The sequence below is a fragment of the Copadichromis virginalis genome, linkage group LG16 (genome assembly GCF_057382275.1).
Source record: "Copadichromis virginalis isolate Kocher_CV1m ecotype Utaka linkage group LG16, C_Virginalis_male_GT1.1, whole genome shotgun sequence".
NCBI classification, from domain to species: Eukaryota; Metazoa; Chordata; class Actinopteri; order Cichliformes; family Cichlidae; genus Copadichromis; species Copadichromis virginalis.
Window position 1 is genome coordinate 40,647,568 of NC_140633.1, and position 21,824 is coordinate 40,669,391.

Consider the following 21,824-nt stretch of genomic DNA (forward strand, 5'->3'; position numbering starts at 1 on the left):
AAAAGGCGCATACCTTTGATGTTGCAATGAACCACACCTAAACGCATAAAAGGAGTTTAAAAAATCTCAGTTTTCGGTGATTCGAAACGCCGTCTACGTGGACGAAACAGCTGCGTGTTCAAAAATACCCGTGTAGGTGCGGACGCAGCGTAAACGAGTTAGTAGTTTATTTTATTACTACCTGTAATTTATTGCAGATTACTTGTATTTGCTTAATTGTTTACTAAAGGTTTGAAGTGTGAAATAAACTGCAATGGAGCAAAATATGTGTGTGTGGTTGGAGGATGTGTTAGTGCATGTGCACGCGCGGGGGTGGGGGGCGCGAACATTTTTCTTGTAAAACAAAGGGGGGTTGGAGAGGGGGGTGGCTAGCAAAAAAGTTTGGGAACCACTGACCTAGCACATCATTATATAGCAGCTAGCCCAACTTCAGTAACCCTACAAACGTCACTGCTGTTTAGTTTTCTGTCTTCATCTATGTTGGAAGTGATAGCAGAGCTGTACGTTTGAATTTTTCAGAAATCTCTCAGTCAGAACATGCTATACCATGTTTAGGTGGAAACTAGCGAGCTAACTTCCTGCTAGCTTCATGTTATGTAATAAATCCTGTTTTCATGGATGCCTGGATGTTAAACTTAATTTTTACACCTGGTAAAGCAGCAACACTGATCATTTTATTAAAGATTAAAGAATTTAGACAGTTTTTAACTCTCAGTGATGCCACAGTGACACCGTCCCAGACCAAGACAACAACAACGGCGCAGACGCGTCTCAGACCGGACGTTGATTGAGGCCCCGCCCATTCTTTTATTTTGAAAACCACGCCGGAACAGAACTCTGTGAATTACAGAGAGAGAGATACGTGCCGAGTCAGTCCGATCCGTGAGTCGGTGAGTCTGTCAGTGTGGAAGTTTCTCGGTCCGTGGGTCCTGTCAGCGGCGCGATGTCCGCCGCCCCCCGCCACGGCCTCGCGCTTCTTCACGGCCTCCTCCTCCTCCTCTTCTTCTTCTGTGGTAAGTCCCACAACTGGCTGCGTTAGCATAGCATGCTAGCCTCGGTCCGTGCTGCTTATTTACTTAATTTTCTCCGAAACTACAGAGCGAGGCTCACCTGTGTGCCGCGCGGGTCTCTCACCTGCCCGCGGTGGGGTTTATATTTGAGATTAAATGATCGTTTTAGTCCGCAGCTGTTTGTGTGTGTGCGTGTGCGTGCGCACAAACGGGAAGCAAACGGGTTAAACTGGTGTGTGTGTGTGTGTGTGTGTGTGTGTGTGTGTGTGTGTGTGTGTGTGTGTGTGTGTGTGTGTGTGTGTGTGTGTGTGTGTCATAAATCAGCGGTGGCTGTTATTGGAGTGAAAGCTGTAATTATAATATTTCTGTGCGGTGACACATGATCAGAGAAGCCTGGGTGTTCGGGACATGAAGTCGATCATGTTTCACAGTGGGGGGGATTCCCTCTGTACAGGCGTCCCACGGGGGGTTTTTACAGTGTATTTACCGGACGAAATGTATGATAATATTTCCCAGAGCAGGTTTGGGATGTGCGCTTCGTCTCATGTTATGATTGTGCACAGAGACACGAAGATGCGCCTCGGGCTGCTGGACTGACTCACCTTTCACTTTGTCTTTCAGGATTCTTTAAACGGGAGATAACGGAGATAAAATAAGAGTTTTTATTCAGAGTTGTGCTCCTAAATACAGTATTACAGTAAATATACTCCAAGTATTGCATTAAAGTTGTACTTTGTGTGCGCGGTGTTTTCAGTTTGTTGCCCGCGGCCGTGTCCGTGAGCTTTGATGGCGTCTGTGTTTTCGGGAAACTGATCTGAGCTCACTGCAGTTCCTGATTGTCTGTTCCTCATAGCTGCTGGATGATGTAAATAGCTGACAGGAGAATGAACTCGTGGTGTTAAAGTTTCTGCAGAAATCATCTGTTCCTGGTAAACATAAATGGGAAGAGGTCAGAGATTTACTCAGGGACAAAACGATTTGACAAACAGCATAAAAACGTCTTGTTCCACTTCCTCTCTCGCCGCTCTCTTCTGCTTTTCTGTGAAAGACTGAGGCTGTGTTCACACTCAGGATAAAGATTGTCGAACAGCACCCACAGAATGAAAATAAACCTGCATGACTGTGAAACCAAACATGGAGGAAAAAGCTCTGTGTTTGCAAAAACCGAAGGCTGTTCCTGTTCCTACGTTTGAAGCATCAGAGCGGCTCTGAAACAGGCAGCGGGGTCAGCGTGCTCTGGTGTAAACGGTGACGGTCAGGAGGGCTGCCGCTCCTCTGCGTTATTGCGCTCACCTTTCGCAGGTGTGTCGATGGTGGACAAACCCCATGATCTGCTGGACGCCCACCATCATGCCACAAACAGGAACTTCAGATGAAGCAGTTGTTCCACACCGCTCACACCTCTGGAGCTGGAACCCTGTGGATCGTCAGCTCACACTGAATCCATTTTAATCAGAGTTCAGCAGGTCCTCGTTCAGCTGCCAGGCGTCTGAGCTTGTTTGACCTGAAGCTGTCAGAAAGGAGGGAAATGATCGAGTGGAAAGTCCTCTTCACAGCAGTTATTCTTCCTTCACCCTTTATGTGACAGAAACTAGAACCACAGGAGTCCGATGTGTGTCCACTCTGAGAAATCAGGCGATAAAGAAGGAAAAAACTTTATTAACCGCCCTGATCTCGCTGTGAGCGCAGAGCACACAGACGCTGTGAGAGCACGCCACTCTGACAGAGCTTCTTCTGTCTTGTCTGTTTTCTGTTTGTTGTCATGTATCTGTTGTGTGACTGCTGTGTGCGAGCGACACACACCTTTTATTGGGGTCAATAAATTGACCTGAATCAGTAAAATGGATCCGAGCTTCAAACAATTCTGTTTTTATGCCGGCGTCATCCAGCCCCACAGGTTCTCCCACTCTCAGTGTGAGGCATAGTTTAGTGTGCACACCTCAGCCTTTGTCCTGTGTGTGTGTGTGTGTGTGTGTGTGTGTGTATGTGTGTGTGTGTCGTATCAAAATGTGTGAGTACATCATGTCAACAAAGTCTTCATTTGGTGTGTTTCCCTTTAGTGATCACAGCTTCTACTGGTGTGTGAGGGTCGGCTCGTGCAGTGTAGGGTGACTGGTCGATAACTGGTCGATAACTGGTCGATAACTGGTCGATAACTGGTCGATAACTGGTTAACAGTCGGCCAGTGTGAGGCTTGGTGGTGCTTTATGGTTTAACGGTGGCCATAATAGTTTTACAGGGAGTCATTTAGAGTCGGTCAGCCTGGATGAACCTGCAGGACTCATGACTGTCATGACAGGTTCCCAGTGGTCACATGGGTTTAGTACTGATCTGTTTCAGGTGGCTGCTGCTGTAATGCACAGCTCTCCCCGTCAGTGTGTCTCTAGTATTTGTGTGCAGACTCTGGTGCTGTGTGAGCTGCTGATTGTTGTGTGGATTCACTTTCATTTCACTTTGCCTCGGTGTGTTTCTCTCTGATTCATGACTTGAGTTTCACTGTGAGTCTGAGGCCACGCCTGTGTCAGTGGCGTGTCTCTGCAGGCTGAAGGACACTTCCCCTCCCCTCCTCAGGCACAGATCGCACAGACACCGTTTCCTGTAGTTGTGTGCTTGCGGTGGTGAAGGCTGGCACGTCGTTACTCAGGGCGGTGAGCCGACACCCTTTGTTGAGCAACAGTTTCACCTTGAAGTTGTTCTGCTTTGGATTCGCATCAGTAACACGTTTGGCACACAGACCCCCCCACTCAGCTCGCTGTCACTGCACTGCATTTAACTCATATACACCATCAACATGTCCACGCTACACTCGCTTCGAGTACGTTTGATGCTTGCAATGAATTTTCCCGTGTTTCTGGTCCTTCAAAAGTTCAGCAGATCTCCACCTGCAGGGCTGCAAAACGTCAGCTCTGAGGAAACATCGAGTCAGCTTTAAAGCCACTGCAGGAGTCCCGGTCTGAAGACTCGGCCTGTGTTTGTTAAAGCAGCTGTGAGCAGCTGTGTGATGCTTCCTTTAGATTCCTTCTGCTGCGTACAAATAGCTCTGCTGTGTATAAAAGAGTAAAAGTGGTGAGAAAATCAAATCAGTCAGTTCTGTCCCACACAGTCAGTGATTTCACAGCGGCAGCGCGTTGAAACATGAAATAAATGCCGTTCCTGAATGTTGGTGACTTCCCAGTAGAGCTGGGCGATAGAACGATAACGATATGTATCGCGATATAACTTTTACTCGATAGAGAAATTAAGCTATCGCGATAGACCTCGCATCTCTTGTCCTCTTAAAAAAAAAAAAAAAAGGTCAGCCAATCCAAATTAAGTAGCGCAGAGCCGAACCAATCACAGCCGCAGCGTCACGTCGCGTGACTTGTTACGTACAGCACAAGTGCCAAGCCGCACGTGTGTTTGTTTGGGAAGCAGCCAGCGGGTAATGGAGCCAGCGCGTAATGGAGGAAATGAGTGTGCCGACTAGAAAAATCAACCGAGCGTGACCGAAGAGAAAACAGAAGATGGTTCCAACGCCGGAGAGATTGTCGAACGGAAGAGCCATAGAAGTTCCGTAGTGTGAAGGTATTTCGGCTATTTCAAGTCTGACAAAAACAGAGTAGCTGCACTGTAATTGTGCCGAAAGCAAGTCTGGAAATACAATAAACTGGTGCATGCGTCACACTGTGCGCCACGTTATTGTTTCGGTGAAATGAATTTCTACAATACTGTTAATTCTACTCTCTGCAGTGTTTAAATGCTTACATATACACACAGTTACTGTCCCTCCACACATACGACTCGGTCCTGCTTCTATGTCCCAGCTTTGTTTACTTTTTCCCACCGAGGCTTCTAGACTTCTGATTGGCCAGCATTTCTGCACGGTTAGGAATCTAGCGCCACCTGCTGCTTTGGCATGTTCATAGCAGCGTTTTCCTTCATTTCTGCCTTTATGTGTGGACGGGATTATTTTTAAAACGGAAAATCTCAGTTTTCAAAAATACCCGTGTACGTGTGGACGTAGCCTCAGTCTCTGACTGGAAGCGCTAATTCGTCATTCGGCTTTTGTCAGACTAAAGTAACTGTTACAACTGTTTGAAAAGCTCAGCTATACAACAAGGACAGATTGAGAATTTCCTTTTAGTTCTCAGTTTATTTGATATTGACAAAAGTTAGTCAGTTTTGTCTGTTCTTCTGTAAAACAAACTAAGATTTATTTTTAGAATTAATATTTTGTTTCTAAGTGGAATTGACAGTTTAGTCTGTTTCGTTTGTTCTATTTTGAAACTTAAACGCTTTAGCGGCTGCCTTTTGTGTAGTTTGCAATATTTGCCTTTATTTATCTGAAAAAGTCTCATGTTCCTTAAGTACATCTACCCTGTTGAACTTATTATGGGAAATAAATATTTAAATAAAAACAAGCTGCTGATTATTTCACATTTTACTTGTGAGCAACGGCACATTTAAATCTTACAAATATAGTTATTTGGCTTATATCGTGATAGATATCGTTATCGCCTGAAATGAAAAAAACATATCGTGATATGAAAAAATCTCATATTGCCCAGCTCTACTTCCCAGGAGCGCTCAGGCTGGGCCGCTGTGTTCAGAGAGGCGCACAACCCAGCGCTGGTACCTTCTCAAAGTGCATTGTGGGTAAACTTTGAGGCTCTTTGTCTGCTCGGAGCGTCGTCAGGCAGATACTCCTCACCGCTGAATAATCTCAGAGTGGCTGTGATTCTGGGGGATTATTGTTTTGTTGCTGTGGCCAGCACATCTGGATCCAGGTGTGGGGGAAGCTCGGTCTTTATCCACAGTTCCTCCTTCACTCTCACGAATGCTTTCTCGCTCATATTTTTATTCTGCTCAGAAACACCTGTGCTTTATTTTTGTCCCTGGGGCTGCTGGGTAAATAATCACTCTCACTCCCAGTGCGGTCAGGTTAGTCGCAGCACTTCCTGTTCCTCGGCAGACGCTGTGCTGGTGTTTTTACTCGATGTGCAGACGCTCGTTTTCGTGGCTGATACGATTATTGTTATTCTGATCTAGGGCTGTTTGATATAACCATATATATTGGTTGCTGGAGTACTTTTCTATGCTGTGGTGTGCTGGGGGAGCAGCGCAGCAAAGAAGGACTCATGCAGGCTGGAGAAACTGATCAGGAGGGCTAGCTCTGTGGTCGGCATGAAGCTGGACACTCTGGTGACAGTGGCAGAGAAAAGGACATTAAAGAAGCTGCTGGACATTATGAACAATGCTGGGCATCCTCTGCACACGGCCATAAACAACCAGAAGAGTCTGTTCAGTGACAGGTTGCTTCTCCCCAAGACAAGAACTAACAGACTTAAAAACTCCTTTGTCCCACACGCCATCAAACTGTTTAACTCCTCTCTGGAGGGGAGAGGGAGGGGGGACAACTAAGCTGGAGTGCCTCTTCACCTCACTGTGCAATACTTTTGTAAATAGTCAATGGTGCAATAGACCTCAATACTTGAAATGTGCAATTCACTTGTATTTTTATTTTTATTCCTATTTATTCTATTTATCCCCTTCGTATATTTTATTTGTGTGTGTGTGTGTGTGTGTGTGTGTGTGTGTGTGTGTGTGTGTGTGTGTGTGTGTGTGTGTGTGTGTGTGTGTGTGTGTGTGTGTGCGTGTGTGTATAATATTCTGTAACTGTAACTCTGTCGGTGCTGTGCTTTTGGAAACCGAATTTCCCAGAGCAACCCACCCGAGGGATTAATAAAGTTTTATCTTATCTTATATGGATGACGATATAAAAACGTCGTTTCATTTCACGCTATCGTTTGTTTCGTGGTGTCGGAAATAAACTGTTTACAGCAATATTTGTTCATGGTTCTGATGTCACTGTAGTGGCTGTATTCATTTATTAAAGTTCTCTTTCTCTTATATTTAATATCACCACACTACGGACGGACAAGCGCCTGTTTTTATGCGTTGTCGTTAGCAACAACGACGGTAACAGCATCGCGTGTCCGCTTGTTTATGTTCCACATAAACCTTTCACAATAAAGCTCAAGATCCTGTTGAGACTTTTCAAAATAAACTGAATCACGTGAAAGAGCAGATTATTTACGATGAGAAGTAAAAAAGAGCCGCCAATAACGATAGAGGAGATTCAGAAAGCGATTGGAAAATTACGTACAAACAAGGCACCAGGCAGTGATGGGTTTCCTGCCGAATGGTACAAGAAATGTGGAAAAGAATTGATACCCTTACTCCACCAGACTCTTAATTGGACTCACACTAAACATGTGATTCCCCCCTCTTGGAGGGAGGCAATTATCACGGTGCTGCCAAAACCACAAAAACAAAGAGAATACTGCCAAAATTACAGGCCTATATCGGTGTTGAATGTTGATTATAAAATCTATACTACAATCCTATCAAATAGGCTCCAGTCGTTTATACCAGACCTGATAGATGAGGACCAAGCAGGTTTTGTCAAAAATAGACAGGCACAAGACAATATTAGAAGGACCCTACACATCATACACCAAATACATAAAGACAAGATACCGGCTGCATTGATAAGTTTAGACGCAGAAAAAGCCTTCGATCGAGTCAGCTGGGACTTCCTGTACCTAACCATGGCAAAGTTCGGGTTCACTACGAAATCAATCCAATGTATTAAATCTCTCTATGACAAACCGACTGCAAGACTAAAAGTTAACGGCTCATTGACAAAGACATTCCAAGTAGAGAGAGGAACTAGACAGGGTTGCTGTTTAAGTCCAACCTTATTCGCCTTGTATATTGAGCCATTGGCACAAATGATTAGACAAGACGCCCTAATAACAGGAATAGAAATCAATAGACAAGAGCATGTAATTAGTCTGTTTGCTGATGACGTGTTGATAGCCCTCAAAAACCCCACAAACTCTTTTATGCAGCTTACAGAAATGTTAAGAAAATTTGGTACGCTTTCTGGCTACAAAGTAAATATACTTAAAACTCAAGTTCTAATGTTTAATTGTACACCAACTCAAAATCTTAAGGAATGGGAAATAAAGTGGGAGGCAAAAACCCTTAAATATTTAGGTATAAATATAACCAAAAACTATGACAAACTATATCAAAGTAACTATGGACATATAAATAACAGGATAAGGCAGGATATGGAAAGATGGAATACATATCCGTTAGGATTTAGTGACAGGATAAATGTGATAAAGATGAATATCTTACCACGATTGCTATATTTATTCCTCTCTCTTCCGATAAGCATACCTCAAACCCAATTCTCAGAATGGGATAAGTATATATCTAGATTTGTCTGGGAAGGCAAGCGGCCAAGGGTACGATACACTACTTTACAGCTTACTAAGGAGAAAGGAGGAATGTCGCTTCCTAATTTAAAAGAATATTTTCGTGCTGCAGATACGCCAGATAACATATTGGTGTAGTGATGATGACGGGGCTCGCTGGAAGGATGTGGAGCTCTCCACACTCAATGTCCCAATCCAAACAAACATGGGTATGAAGAAGACCCCTGAATACGTAACTAAAGACCAAGATAGGAACCCGATAATATCCTTTACATTAAATGTATGGTATGATACAGTAAGGGAGTTCAGGATTGGCAAAGAGCTTGGTTTGCTAAAATGGATAGCCTTCGATGAAGAATTTAGACCAGGAAAATTGGATCTTGGTTTTAAAAATTGGAATGAAAAGGGAATCACAGCAATTTGTTTATTAATCAAAAAAGGAGAAATTAAAAGTTTTGAAGAATTAAAACGGGAATACAACTTAAAAAACAAGGATTTTTTCAGATACTTACAGGTGAGAGATTACTTTAATAAAAACATAAAAATAGAGGAAGACAAAATCCATCCTATTATAAAAATAAATATACTGGCATATAAAAGTGTTATTCCAAAAACAGTGTCTACAAATGTTTGATGGAATCGTGACAGGACTCAACTGTATATGTTAAAGTAAAATGGGAAAGAGAGCTGAGTGAAGAAATCACTGAGGGGGTGTGGTATGAAACATGGAAAGAACATAAGAATACAACTCACTCATTGAGGTGGAGAGAATTCATCTGGAAAAATCAAATTCGCTATTTTATTACACCTCAGATTAAAAATAAACAAACCAATACACAACAACAATGTTGGAGGCTGTGTGGATGGGATGAACCAGACCATACACACATTTTCTGGAAATGCAGAAAAATTCACACTTTCTGGGTTAAAATTCACTCAGCTCTCTGTGATATATTAGGTTATATTATTCCTAGAACCTGCCTTGTTTTGTATCTAGGGTACTTGGAAGGTACTGTAGATGTAAAGGATCGTTACCTGGCTAAGATTCTCCTTTTGGCAGCAAAGAAGGCCATCACCAAAAACTGGCTTAAGACAGAAACACCAGGAAAGCAGCAGTGGTAGCAATTGTGGAGGACATTTTGGAGATGGAGAACCTTACATATAAACTGAAAGTAAAGGAAGAACGCTTTTTGAAGGACTGGGGAAAATGGTTGACGTACAACGGAAGGGGAAAAAAGACTGAACTGAATGAAGATGAGCATACAAGAAGAAGAAAAAAAGTGAAATGAACGATGGAAATGTTTGACACCACAGGCATGTTTCCTTTTTTTTCTTTTGTTTTACTTTATCTTATTTTTCTAATTATTATTCTATATGTATCTATATTTTTATACATATATATTTGTTTGTTTCTTTTTCTTTCTAATTTCACTGTCTTGAGTTTGACTCTCTTTGTATTCTGTTATTCTGAAGAAACTGTATGCGTAATGGACAGGTGAGTTCTTCAAATAAATAAAATAAAAAGTTATAAAAAAAATAAAAATAAAAAAAAGAGCCGCCAGGTGCTAAAAAATCAACCTTAGACTCAAACATCAGAACAGGCTTTTCCCCGCAGCACGCCGTGTGATAAATACTCACAAAGAAAAAAATGTATCGTTTCATGCATCGTTAAAACACTCGACTCCGGGTAAAGGACGCGCAGCTGGAAACACTTCACGCAAGTCGAGCTGCCCGAGATTCACAGAATTTACAGAAATTGTTACATTTTTGTGATTTATATCGTTGTCAGGACGATAGAATTCTGATATCGGGATGTGAGATTTTGGTCATATCGCACAGCTCTATTCTGATCACAGCCACGTGGACCTGATTTACAGCTGCGGGGCCAGCAGCTGAGGACGAAGGAACAACATAAGGGTCATGTGACAAGTTGATGGCTATTTTTCAAAATAAAAGCCTCACTTAGTTATAGGACCTAGGGATGGATAATTGGGGAGGGAATCAAACACGGGGTTCATGTCCCAGACTGAGGTCACAATGACCACCTGTGGACACCTGAAGACCGAGACTAGAGGCAAGATGGCGGCAGCTGATCTGCTGCGTGTGCACGTGTTACAAACCCTCAGACACACACACACACACACACAGCAGGGCTATAGACTAACGTTTACTTCTGTAACTTGTCCTTTTCCCCATGTGTCTGCGATGACACCTGTAACCTGGGTGCATGTGACATCATTACTGGAGGTGGGGTTTATTTTCAAGCCATTTGAACTTTGAACGGAACATCTTCTTTGGGAATATCGTAGGCAATGTTAAACCTCATGTCGGCGTCCTCTGACGACCTGTTTGCTGCTGCCTGAAAGGCCGATGTCTCGGGACTACTTCCTGTGAGGTCGCGCTGACGACACTGAGCTGGAAAGATTTCAGTTTTTCTCTTCGCACACACATGTTGACTTTCTCAGAGAGATAGCGATATAGAACGCATAGTATGCAAACTGTTAACCCCACTCCAGCCAATCCTCTGTTTCTGTCCTGCAGGTGGAGCCGATGGATCCGAGGTGCCGCCTCCTCAGAACGTCATCATGAAGACCTTGAACACCAACTACACGCTGAGCTGGGACTGGCCGCCGGGCGCTGCAGGGACCCACGCCGTCACCTTCACCACGCAATATGTGCCGTAAGTCTGAGAATCACGAGGGCGGGGCTTATTTACCTGTCAGACGGTGGACACAGGGGGCGTGGTCCACCTCACCAAACCAGCGACAGGAAGCTGTCAGAGAGGCTTACTGGAAACGGGCTCAGGCTCAGCCATCTCTTCCTCATACTTGAAGCAGAGCCTGAGCCCGGCTCGTGTTTCTCCTCTCTGGTTTCACTGGAATTCATTTGAGACGTTTATTAACCACCTGGCCTGCCATCATGTGATCACATAAAGACCTTTTAACTCCTCGCTGGTATTTTAATACGAGTTTAAGTGTAAGTCAGAGTGTGCTCCATGCCTCAGAGAGCCGTGGAGCAGCCTTCCTCTTCATAGTCTTCCTCCCTCGTCCCCATCATCCTGCTTCCACAGGCGTTAACCTCCCAGCCCCGACCTATGAAACAGACACGTTTACTGAAACACGGCTGGTGTGTTGCTGTTGTAATTAGATTTGATTCAATGAAAGCTCTCCCTCCACTAATGTGTTTTCATGTTCTCGTATCCTCAGGAGGTACCAGCTGAAGTTTAAGAAGAAGAAGACAAACTGGATCACGGCGTGCAACCAGACGTCACACCGGTCATGTGACCTCACACGGTTCAACCTGCACTACCTGGGCATCTTCGTGCTCCAGGTGCGAGCCACCGTGGACGGGCAGCACTCGGAGTGGGCGCAGACGGAGTTCTGCCCCGATAAGGAGGGTAAGACGAGTGCTTGGCTTTCCAGGAACTGCGATGTGCACATGCTGCAGCTCACACGCTTACACGCTGCTGCAGCATGTGCACATGCTGCAGCAGCGTGTGAGCTCACGTGTGAGCTCACCACAAACCATGAAAAACAAGGTGTTATGACTCAGAGGTGAACAGCCTTCGCACAGTATCGGTGCAACAGCCGAGAGCTGCGCTCAGCAGAGATAAAGATCTCCAGCTTCAAATATGTGACTGTGAATCGTGCGTCCATGTGTGAGGCTCTCATCGCTGCAGTAAATGAACCAGAATCAGCCAAGCAGTCACAGAAAGTCTGTGCAGGTGTTCACTACACATCCTGGGACCTGAGCTCACCTGTTGTCTGAACCATTAGTGTAGATGCCCTCAAGCCCACAGTTCTGACCCAACTTTTATTCAACCAGCGAGTTTTTTTATTTTGTTTTGTTTTTACCCTAAGTGACGCGGGAGTCTCTCTAAGTCGATGTCCAAGAGGTTTCTCAGCTCATCCACAGAGTCTCAGTTGGGTTGGAGTCAGGACTCTGGCCGGGCTGCTGCACAGTGTTAATGGTTTTGTCTGCTAACTGTTGGTTTTGCTGTGAAATGTCCACTGGTGCCTGAGGCCAAGTCTCTCTGCAGACTGCCTGATGTTGTTGTTGAGAATCTTCGTTCATGGTGGCGTTCATGTTCGACAGTGGGGATGGTGTTCTTTGGGATCAATTAAAGAAACGTCATCGTTACTAAACAACTAAATTTTTTCTTCCTCCGACCAAAACACAGAAGACCAGACGTCCTCTTCTTTGTCCAGATGAGCATTTGCAAAGGCCAAGCGGGTATTTGTGCGCCTCCTCTGGAGAGGTGGCGTCCTCCTTGAGATGCATCCGTGGAAACTGCAGCCACTGGAACTTTGGAAAGCGTGAGATGTGGCCTCGTGACAGTGTGTTATAATTATGGGCTTGGCTGTATTTGCCTAGCTGAGCCTGCACTGTGTGCTGCCTCACATATACCAACATGCAAATATGCAGCCCGAGCAGCGGAGCTCTCTGCATGTAGACGACCGACACCGCGAACGCGTCGCATTGATTTGAGTAATCGAGTATTTCATCGATTGTGGTCTGTCGCCTCACAGTAACAAGGTCCTGGGTTTGAATCCAGGCTGTCTGCATAAAATGGCAAGGTTTATGTAACGCCTGCTGAGTGTGTGATAGTAGAAAATGTTCCTGCTCTTGTTCTTCTCTGTTCAGCCTTTGAATGTTACTATTAATATTTTCTGTTCTTTTCCTCGTGTCTTCATCTCTGTAGACGATTTCAGTTGTTTTTGTAAGATTGCAGTCAGGTGTTGCTTAAATCTGCTGCTGGCGTCAGACAAGCAGAAAGAAAGAGGAAGGAAGCAGCCGACGGGGAGAAACCAGGACAGCTGTCACGTCCTCTGTGCTTGTTATTTCAGCGTTGGCGGCCTGAGCTAAAGTCCAGCTGCAGAGGTTTCAGGCCCTGTGCAGTGAGACAGCAGTCTGCCTGGGCTCCTTCAGTAGACGGTCACATGGTGTTTAAGGACCGCCTCACAGGTGTCAGAGCAGGTGAAACACCTGCTCATCAGGTGAATAAATGTGATCTCCTCTCTGTCCCGTCTAGCGGCTCTGGGGCCTCCCAGCAACGTGACCCTCGCTCCTGCTGGAAGCGACCTGGACGTGGTCGTCACCGACCCGCTGACCAGCAACAACACCTCCATGAGGGAGCACGTCCCCAACCTGTACTACCACGTCCAGTACTGGGAGCGCCAGGCTGATGGGCAGGTAGGAAGCCCCTCCCACTTCAGTATTACCTTTTCTCCTCGTGTGTGTGTGTGTGTGTTTGTTCTCGCCTCCCCAAGACGTTTCGGTGGAGAACAGATGTATTTCCTTTGTGAATCTCGCCGTACTTCCTGCCGTACTTCCTGCCAGCTGGCTGCAGTTGAGCAGCGAGCTGAAAACTGGTTTGATGAGGAAGAAACAGGTCACTGCAGCACGTCCCAAAATAAGCCGAGCGCGTGACGAGCGAGTCGATGATGAGGGTTAACGCCACACAAACACGACATGCACGGAGGAATCGGACAGCTCAGAGCCTCACACAGAAACACGGGAACCTATCAGAGCCCACCACATCTGCAGAAGGACCCGCCCCCTCGGGTCAGCTGACTGACTCAGACTGTACAAAGGTGGTCGAGTGAGTAGACGGGACACGTGAGCGTCTCAGGCCTGTGTGTGTGATAAAGGTGATGATGAAGACGTGGTCCAGCTGCAGAGGTGCAGCCTCAGTGATCATGTCGGTGACGGTGGGAGCACAAACGTGTTCAGCACCAAACCCCCAAACGCACAGGAAACCACACAGACGTCACGTTTACACTCGTGGTGGAGTTTAAGTTAGGATGAGACACACAATCACACACAGACACACAATCACACACAGACACGCACACAGTCCTGTTTGCAGTCTGTCCTGATTGGCTGCAGTCAGGCTGACTATTACAGGACTGATGATGATGATGTCTGACTGCATGTTGATGCTGGTGCGTGGCGGTCCGCTCAGAGTGATGCTCTCTGCCGTTACCCCTCTGACCTTTGCCCCTCCCCCTCAGGCAAAGCGGCTGAGGATCAACACCACCATGGTGACGCTGCCGGGCTTGAAGGCGTGGACCTGGTACTGTGTGAGGGTGCAGTCTCGCGACGACTTCTACTCGAAGACCAGCGACTTCACGGTGCCGCACTGCATGCAGACCGAAGGTAACGCCGTCACTCTCACTAAGCTTGGCGCTCTGCTTCCTGCAGCTGTGACAGCACAGCCTCTCTCTCTCTCGCCTGCCCTCTCTCTCTCTCTCGCCCGCCCTCTCTCTCTCTCTCGCCCGCCCTCTCTCTCTCTCTCGCCCGCCCTCTCTCTCTCTCTCGCCCGCCCTCTCTCTCTCTCTCGCCCGCCCTCTCTCTCTCTCGCCCGCCCTCTCTCTCTCTCGCCCCCCGCTCTCCCTCTCTCGCCCTCCCTCTCTCGCCCTCTCTCTCTCCCTCGCCCTCTCTCTCGCCCTCTCTCTCTCGCCCCCTCTCTCACCCCCTCTCTCCCTCGCCCTCTCTCGCTCGCCCCCTCTCTCTCTCTCGAGCCCCCCTCTCTCTCTCTCGCCCCTGCTCTCTCGCCCTCTCTCTCTCGCCCTCTCTCTCGCCCCCGCTCTCTCTCGCCCTCTCTCTTGCCCGCCCTCTCGCTCGCCCTCTCGCCCTCGCTCTCTCTCGCCCTCTCGCCCTCGCTCTCTCTCGCCCGCCCCCCCTCTCTCTCTCTCGCCTGCCCCCCCTCTCTCTCTCTCGCCCGCCACCCCTCTCTCCTCTCTCTCGCGCGCCCTCTCTCTCTCGCCCTCTCTCTCGCGCGCCCTCTCTCTCTCTCTCTCGCCCTCTCTCGCCCTCCCTCTCTCTCTCGCCCTCCCTCTCTCTCTCGCCCTCCCTCTCTCTCTCGCCCTCCCTCTCTCTCTCTCGCCCTCCCTCTCTCTCGCCCTCTCTCTCTCTCGCCCCCGCTCTCGCCCTCCCTCTCTCTCTCGCCCGCCCTCTCTCTCTCGCCCTCTCTCTCTCTCGCCCTCTCTCTCTCGCGCCCTCTCTCTCTCGCGCCCTCTCTCTCGCCCGCCCTCTCTCTCTCGCCCGCCCTCTCTCTCTCGCCCGCCCTCTCTCTCTCGCCCGCCCTCTCTCTCTCGCCCGCCCTCTCTCGCCCGCCCGCCCTCTCTCGCCCGCCCTCCCTCTCTCTCTCTCGCCCGCCCTCTCTCTCGCCCGCCCTCTCTCTCGCCCGCCCTCTCTCTCGCCCGCCCTCTCTCTCGCCCGCCCTCTCTCTCGCCCGCCCTCTCTCTCGCCCGCCCTCTCTCTCGCCCGCCCTCTCTCTCGCCCGCCCTCTCTCTCGCCCGCCCTCTCTCTCGCCCGCCCTCTCTCTCGCCCGCCCTCTCTCTCGCCCGCCCTCTCTCTCGCCCGCCCTCTCTCTCGCCCGCCCTCTCTCTCTCTCTCGCCCGCCCTCTCTCTCTCTCTCGCCCTCTCTCTCTCTCTCGCCCTCTCTCTCTCGCCCGCCCTCTCTCTCTCTCTCGCCCTCTCTCTCTCTCTCGCCCTCTCTCTCTCTCGCCCTCTCTCTCTCGCCCGCCCTCTCTCTCTCTCTCGCCCTCTCTCTCTCTCTCTCGCCCCCTCTCTCTCTCTCTCGCCCCCTCTCTCTCTCTCGCCCTCTCTCTCTCTCTCTTGCCCTCTCTCTCTCTCTCGCCCCCCCTCTCGCCCTCTCGCCCCCCCTCTCGCCCTCTCTCTCTCTCGCCCTCTCTCTCTCTCTCGCCCTCTCTCTCTCTCTCGCCCTCTCTCTCTCTCTCGCCCCCCCTCTCGCCCTCTCGCCCCCCCTCTCGCCCTCTCTCTCTCTCTCGCCCCCCCTCTCTCTCTCGCCCCCCCCTCTCGCCCTCTCTCTCTCTCGCCCCCCCTCTCTCGCCCTCTCTCTCGCCCTCTCTCTCTCGCCCTCTCTCTCTCTCTCGCCCTCTCTCTCTCGCCCTCTCTCTCTCTCTCGCCCTCTCTCTCTCTCTCGCCCTCTCTCTCTCGCCCTCTCTCTCTCTCTCGCCCCCCCTCTCGCCCTCTCTCTCTCTCTCGCCCGCCCTCTCTCTCTCTCGCCCGCCCTCTCTCTCTCAGAGACCAGCTTCTTTCTGAGTCAAAATTGAATCGAATTGATTGTAGAAATTAAAACCGATACCAGCACAGCCTCCACGCAGGGACACATCAGAGGAGAACCAATCAGGTGTCAGAATGTAAACTCGTCCAATCATAGCCTGCAGAGGAGATAAGTGAAGTTCTCTGAGGGTCTGAGAGGGTGGTCACATGGTCTGCCACCATCTTCATGGTGACAGCTGTGACTCTGAAGGCGGAGCGCCTCCATCTAACGGCGTTGGTTTGTTTCCAGGTTCGATCCCCTGGTGGAACATCTTCCTGTACTTCCTGGGCTCGCTGCTGTTCTTCTTCCTGATCGTGCTGGGAACCATTTACGGTTTATTCAGGTGCTGCAAGACCATGAAGGATGTTCTGAACCCGTCCGACCAGATGCCCTCCCACCTGAAGAAGGTAGCTTGCAGTTGATGAGCAGGTGGTGTTCACCTGATTGATCTGTTTTATTTAAACCATGAACTGGAACACTTATGATGAGGTGTGATCGGGGCGTTTCTCTGTGATGTGCGCATCATCAGCAGCTCTTCTTCTCTCCTCTGTCCTCCTGCAGTACCTCTGCAGCTCTCCGGGCTCCGACATCCCTCGCCTCCTCACCCCGGACTCTGAGTCTGAGCTGCTGTGTGAAGGTGTGACCATCTGTCCACCGCCCACCGTCCTGGAAATCCACATCCCTCCTGCCGAGGAGCTGGCAGCACCCCCCTCGGGCCTGGAGCCGAACAGCAGGTCAGTGTTGGCGTGTTCATTAGAGAGCGTTCATGATGGCAGATCCGGCAACGCCAGCTAAACCGTGTCTCTGTGTTTGCAGTGTCAGGCACAGCCGGCAGGACAGCAGCAGCAGCGGCGACTCCGGCGTCTACTCCTCTGGCGGCGGCTCCTCAAGCAGCTCTGCCCTGAAGCATCTCAGCGCCGTTCGCCACAACCACATGGGGAGCGATGACATCTTTAAGGGTTTGTTGGACCCTGAGCGGGTGAACCTGCGGGAGATGACGGCCCACCTCAAGAGCCAGCCCGAGGTCGCAGACGAGGGCGTCGTGGACGTGTGCGTCTGAGCGAAGAGGAGACGGGTCCGTGGGAAATGTGTGGCGTGCCTTTTTTCCACCAGTCACTGTGAAACGAGCGTCTCTTTTTAAACACAAACACTGAAAAAGACTGAACTGCTGAGCCACGCCCCTCACGCAGAAGGAATGAGTCGTGCTGGAGCGTCGCCGTTTGCAGCTGCTGATCCTGGTTCAGGCAGACAGGAAGTCCTGCTGGTGCTGACAGAAACATTCCTCCTTCAGCCGCTACTGTCGTCTTAACCCTCGCCACACAGCTCGACTCTGCGCGCCATCATGCATCACTTTAACTTTCACAGGTAGCTTGCAGGTGCTAGCATTAATCAAAGAGGAAGCAGTTCATTACGTGAGCGCACCTGGCTACAAGCATGACATCTCTGCGGGCAGCGGCCTCTGTGTCGCTTTCATTTAATCTCCGTTTTATTCTTCCATTTATGGTTCTTATAGAATCTCTGTTCTGGTAACTCTTGCTTTCTTTATGGGTCTGTCTCACCTCCATCTGCAGCTTATGCTCCGCCCACATGGTGATGTAGAAACCGAATCTGTGGCATGTATCAGCAGGACAAATCAAACAGTAATTGTAATCAAAGAAGCATCAGTCGTGTGGTTTGACTTCCTGCTCTGAATCGCCCCGCCCATCTGCTGACCTCTGTTAACCTTTGTATATAAGCTTGTTGTGCAGCTGTGTTTACAATCAGAAACTAAATAAACTCCTGAAAAAACCAAACTCGCTTCATGTTACTGTGCGCAACATCTTCTCGTTCCAAACCCTCGTTTCACATGTTTGATGACGCAGTTCCTGTGACGTCCAGCAGAGGCTCCAGCAGTGTGTCAGTCCCCATAAACTCCCATGTTTACAGCAGCAAAGAGCCTCTGTGCGGACTCAAACTCACGCCCCTGCGTTTCTATGGTACACTGTTGCCCAACAGTGCAAAAACATGAAACGAGTGATTTTTCACGTGACAGGCGTTTGCTCTGCTGCAGAGCTTTTCTTTGGTTTTTTCCACATCATGAAGAAAAGCTTGAGTGTCGCTGATAAACTGCAGCCGGTTCTGTTCCCGTGGCAGAAATGTTGGACAGGTACGTGAAAGCTCGACCAAAGCTGCACTTTCCTCGGGTGAAATGACCTGAGAACAGGAAACATGATTCATGTAAAGTTCAGCTACTAAATCCCTCCAAGATGAACCACTTCTAATTCTGTGTTTATTTGCTCACACTGTCACATGGAAAAAGGATGGTTGATCTTGTAGCTTTCCCAACAATGACCTTGGGGAGTTCAATTAGTTTTATACAGCGCCAAATTGCAACAACAGTCGTCTCAAGGTGCTTTATATCATACAGTAGATCGTACAATAATACATACAGACAAAAACCCAACAATCATATGACCCCCTATGAGCACTTTGGCGACAGTGGGAAAGAAAAACTCCCTTTTAACAGGAAGAAACCTCCAGCAGGACCAGGCAGGGGCGGGGCCATCTGCTGTGATTGTTTGAGAGAAGGAAGACAGGCTAAAGACATGCTGTGGAAGAGAGACAGAGGTTAATAACAGATATGATTCAATGCAGAGAGGTCTACATCTGCAGAAATGGTGGCGTGCTCTACAGATTTAACGGCTGAAAGTTGACTGTGATGATTTCAGACAGCAGACATATCTGGGAATAATCTGGGCTAATTTTCTCTCAGTTACTGGCAAATGCTGCTGTGCGCCTGAGTTTCCTATTCTCCCTGAGTCAGTGCCAAAGGTTGCCTGAAGGAGACTGGACAACACTTTCGGCGAACATGGAGCTGCAACCTGCAGTTCCTCTGACGTCCAGCAGAGGCTCCAGCAGTGTGTCAGTCCCCACAGACTCTACGTTTGGTTAACAGACCGTCCAACAAGTCTGAGCTGAGTCTTTCTCTGTGTTTGATGTGATATGTGTTTGAACTGCTCTTGTTCTGTCAGGAATGTATGGAGTACATGGGACAGACCTGAAAAAGTAGTCCGTGCAGCCTGAGGTGAATTGAACCAGAATTATGCCAGAAGCCTGCTGACGACGCTGAGGCGTGCCTTTCTGAGGAACGTTTACCAAATATTAGAGGCGTGCCCGTGACCAGCACTAGCATTGGCTGATGCCTCCTCAGCTCTGAGCTTTCATCCAAATAAAACAAGCTAATGGGAGATGAGACGGGAGCGAGGGCCATCTTTTATGTACTTGTGATGGTGGTGGAGAGAGACTGAGGTTTCAATAATCTGTCGTACTTACATATAAGCTGAGAGATGTTCTGTGATGTTGCCGTGCACAGACAGGTGAGACAGTCACTGTGCTGTGAGTGCGCTCCGTGGCGCCCAGCGGAGAGCGGCGGTCGAGCCTCGTGATTCACAGCTGCTCCCTCTCCCTGCTCTCAGCTGGTATTCCCCGTCACTTCCCCGAGTCAGACAGAAAATGAAACCGCTCCGAGCACGACCAACAAAGGGTCGCAGCGGGGCCAAGAACCAAAACAGTTCCAAACATGTGGTGGGAGCTGATAAACAGCTGATATTTGATTTCTGTTTATTCTCTTAATCAGTCCTCTGTTCTCCCGCCTGAAGCTTTCTTCTCCCTGTTTCTCATTTCCAAATATTCCAGATATCTTTTTGACCTGGGGTCCTGTTACTCCTCATACAGGAAGTGATTGGGTTGAAAACCTGCTGATTTTAGAATAGAATAGAATAGAATTCAACTTTATTGTCATTGCACATGCACAGGTACAGGGCAACGAAATGCAGTTTGCATCCATCCAGAAGTGCTTTAGTGATATAGATATATTACAATATATATTAGCAATAATATAGATATGTGAGTATATTGCAGAAATAGGTCTATTATGGTATGTTATAATGTACACGGTATGAAGTATGTTGTGAATATTCTATAAGTATGTACAGGCTGTAGTGAGTACAAGCTATGTACAGGATATGAACAGGATATAAATATGAAAAACTATACAGAATATGAAATAAATAACTTTACAGAATCTGAGATATACAGCTATACAGAAATGGGAACTATGCAAGTTGTAAACAGTTGTAGGATTAAAGATTATCGAATGTACAGAATGATTATTTACACAGAGCTATACAGCAGTGCAGTTAAGATAAGTGAGGGTGTAGATAGTTTCTACAGAGGCTATATAAAGTGCTAGTGGTTGTGAGTGGTGGTTCACTCCATGTTATTATTGTGTGTTTGAGGGTACAGTTGTCCATTGTGGGTGTGTGTATGTTCAGTCCATGAGTTTAACGTGGGTCAGATGTCAGGAGGCAGAGTTCAGGAGTCTGACAGCTGTGGGGAAGAAGCTGTTCCGGTACCTGGTGGTCTTAGTCCGGAGGCTCCTGTAGCGCCTCCCAGAGGGCAGGAGGGTGAAGAGTCCATGTGATGGGTGACTGGGGTCTTTGATGATTTTCCCAGCCCTTTTCAGACACCGCTTCCTGTAGATGTCTTTTATGGCAGGAAGTGGTGCTCCGGCGATGCGCTGGGCAGTTTTCACGACCCTCTGCAACGCCTTCCGGTCCGAGGCAGAGCAGTTCCCGTACCAGACTGTTATACAGTTGGTCAGGATGCTCTCGATGGTGCAGCGATAGAAGTTCACCAGGATGTCTGAGGACAGGTGGTTCTTCCTCAGAGTCCTCAAGAAGAAGAGGCGCTGATGAGCCTTCTTGACCAGCTTGGAGCAGTTGGTCGTCCAGGTGAGATCCTCAGAGATGTGGACTCCCAGGAACTTGAAGCTGCTCACACGCTCCACAGCCGTCCCCTTAATGTGGATGGGTGGATGTGGGTCAGCATTCCTCCTGTAGTCCACGATGAGCTCCTTGGTCTTCTCGGTGTTAAGCAGCAGGTTGTTTGTGTCGCACCACTCAGCCAGACGATCCACTTCCTCCCTGTAGGCGGCCTCATCGTTGTCACTGATGAGGCCAATCACCGTGGTGTCATCTGCAAACTTAATGATGGTGTTGGAACCATCAGCAGGTCTGCAGTCGTGGGTGAAGAGGGAGTAGAGGAAAGGGCTCATCACACAGCCTTGTGGTACACCGGTGTTCATTGTGATGGTAGATGAGCAGCGGTTATCCAGCCGGACATGTTGGGGGCGGTTGGTCAGGAAGTCCAGTAACCATTTGCAGATGAGGGAACTGATGCCCAGGTCTGTCAGTTTCCTGATGAGTTGTGAGGGGTGGATTGTATTGAATGCTGAACTGAAGTCTATAAACAGCATTCTGGCGTAGGTGTTGTTGTTGTCCAGGTGTGAGAGGACAGAGTGCATTGCGATGGAGACTGCATCCTCTGTGCTCCTGTTCTGGCGGTATGCGAATTGGTGGGGGTCCAGGGTGGGGGGGAGACAGGATTTGAAGTGTGCTAGGACCAGCTGCTCTAAGCACTTAGTGATGATGGGGG

General features: G+C 48.5%; 1 protein-coding gene across 1 annotated transcript; it reads left to right on the top strand.

Moving 5' to 3' along the window:
- Positions 1-808: 808 nt before the first annotated feature.
- Positions 809-18,142, top strand: LOC146691404 (interferon alpha/beta receptor 1b-like). The gene is made up of 8 exons (XM_085434818.1): positions 809-1,013; positions 10,820-10,958; positions 11,485-11,675; positions 13,311-13,471; positions 14,293-14,437; positions 16,599-16,756; positions 16,911-17,083; positions 17,166-18,142. Exons 1-8 carry the CDS (start codon positions 944-946, stop codon positions 17,407-17,409), a joined length of 1,281 nt encoding a protein of 426 aa, XP_085290944.1. The 5' UTR covers positions 809-943; the 3' UTR covers positions 17,410-18,142.
- Positions 18,143-21,824: the final 3,682 nt, after the last annotated feature.

What these genes read in the sequence shown, in the direction of transcription:
- LOC146691404 (XM_085434818.1), top strand. Translation starts at nt 944, where the DNA reads ATGTCCGCCGCCCCCCGCCACGGCCTCGCGCTTCTTCACGGCCTCCTC. An exon ending in TGCCCTCCCACCTGAAGAAG is followed by an intron (nt 16,757 to 16,910) that starts GTAGCTTGCAGT and finishes GTCCTCCTGCAG; the next exon opens with TACCTCTGCAGCTCTCCGGG. An exon ending in GGCCTGGAGCCGAACAGCAG is followed by an intron (nt 17,084 to 17,165) that starts GTCAGTGTTGGC and finishes CTGTGTTTGCAG; the next exon opens with TGTCAGGCACAGCCGGCAGG.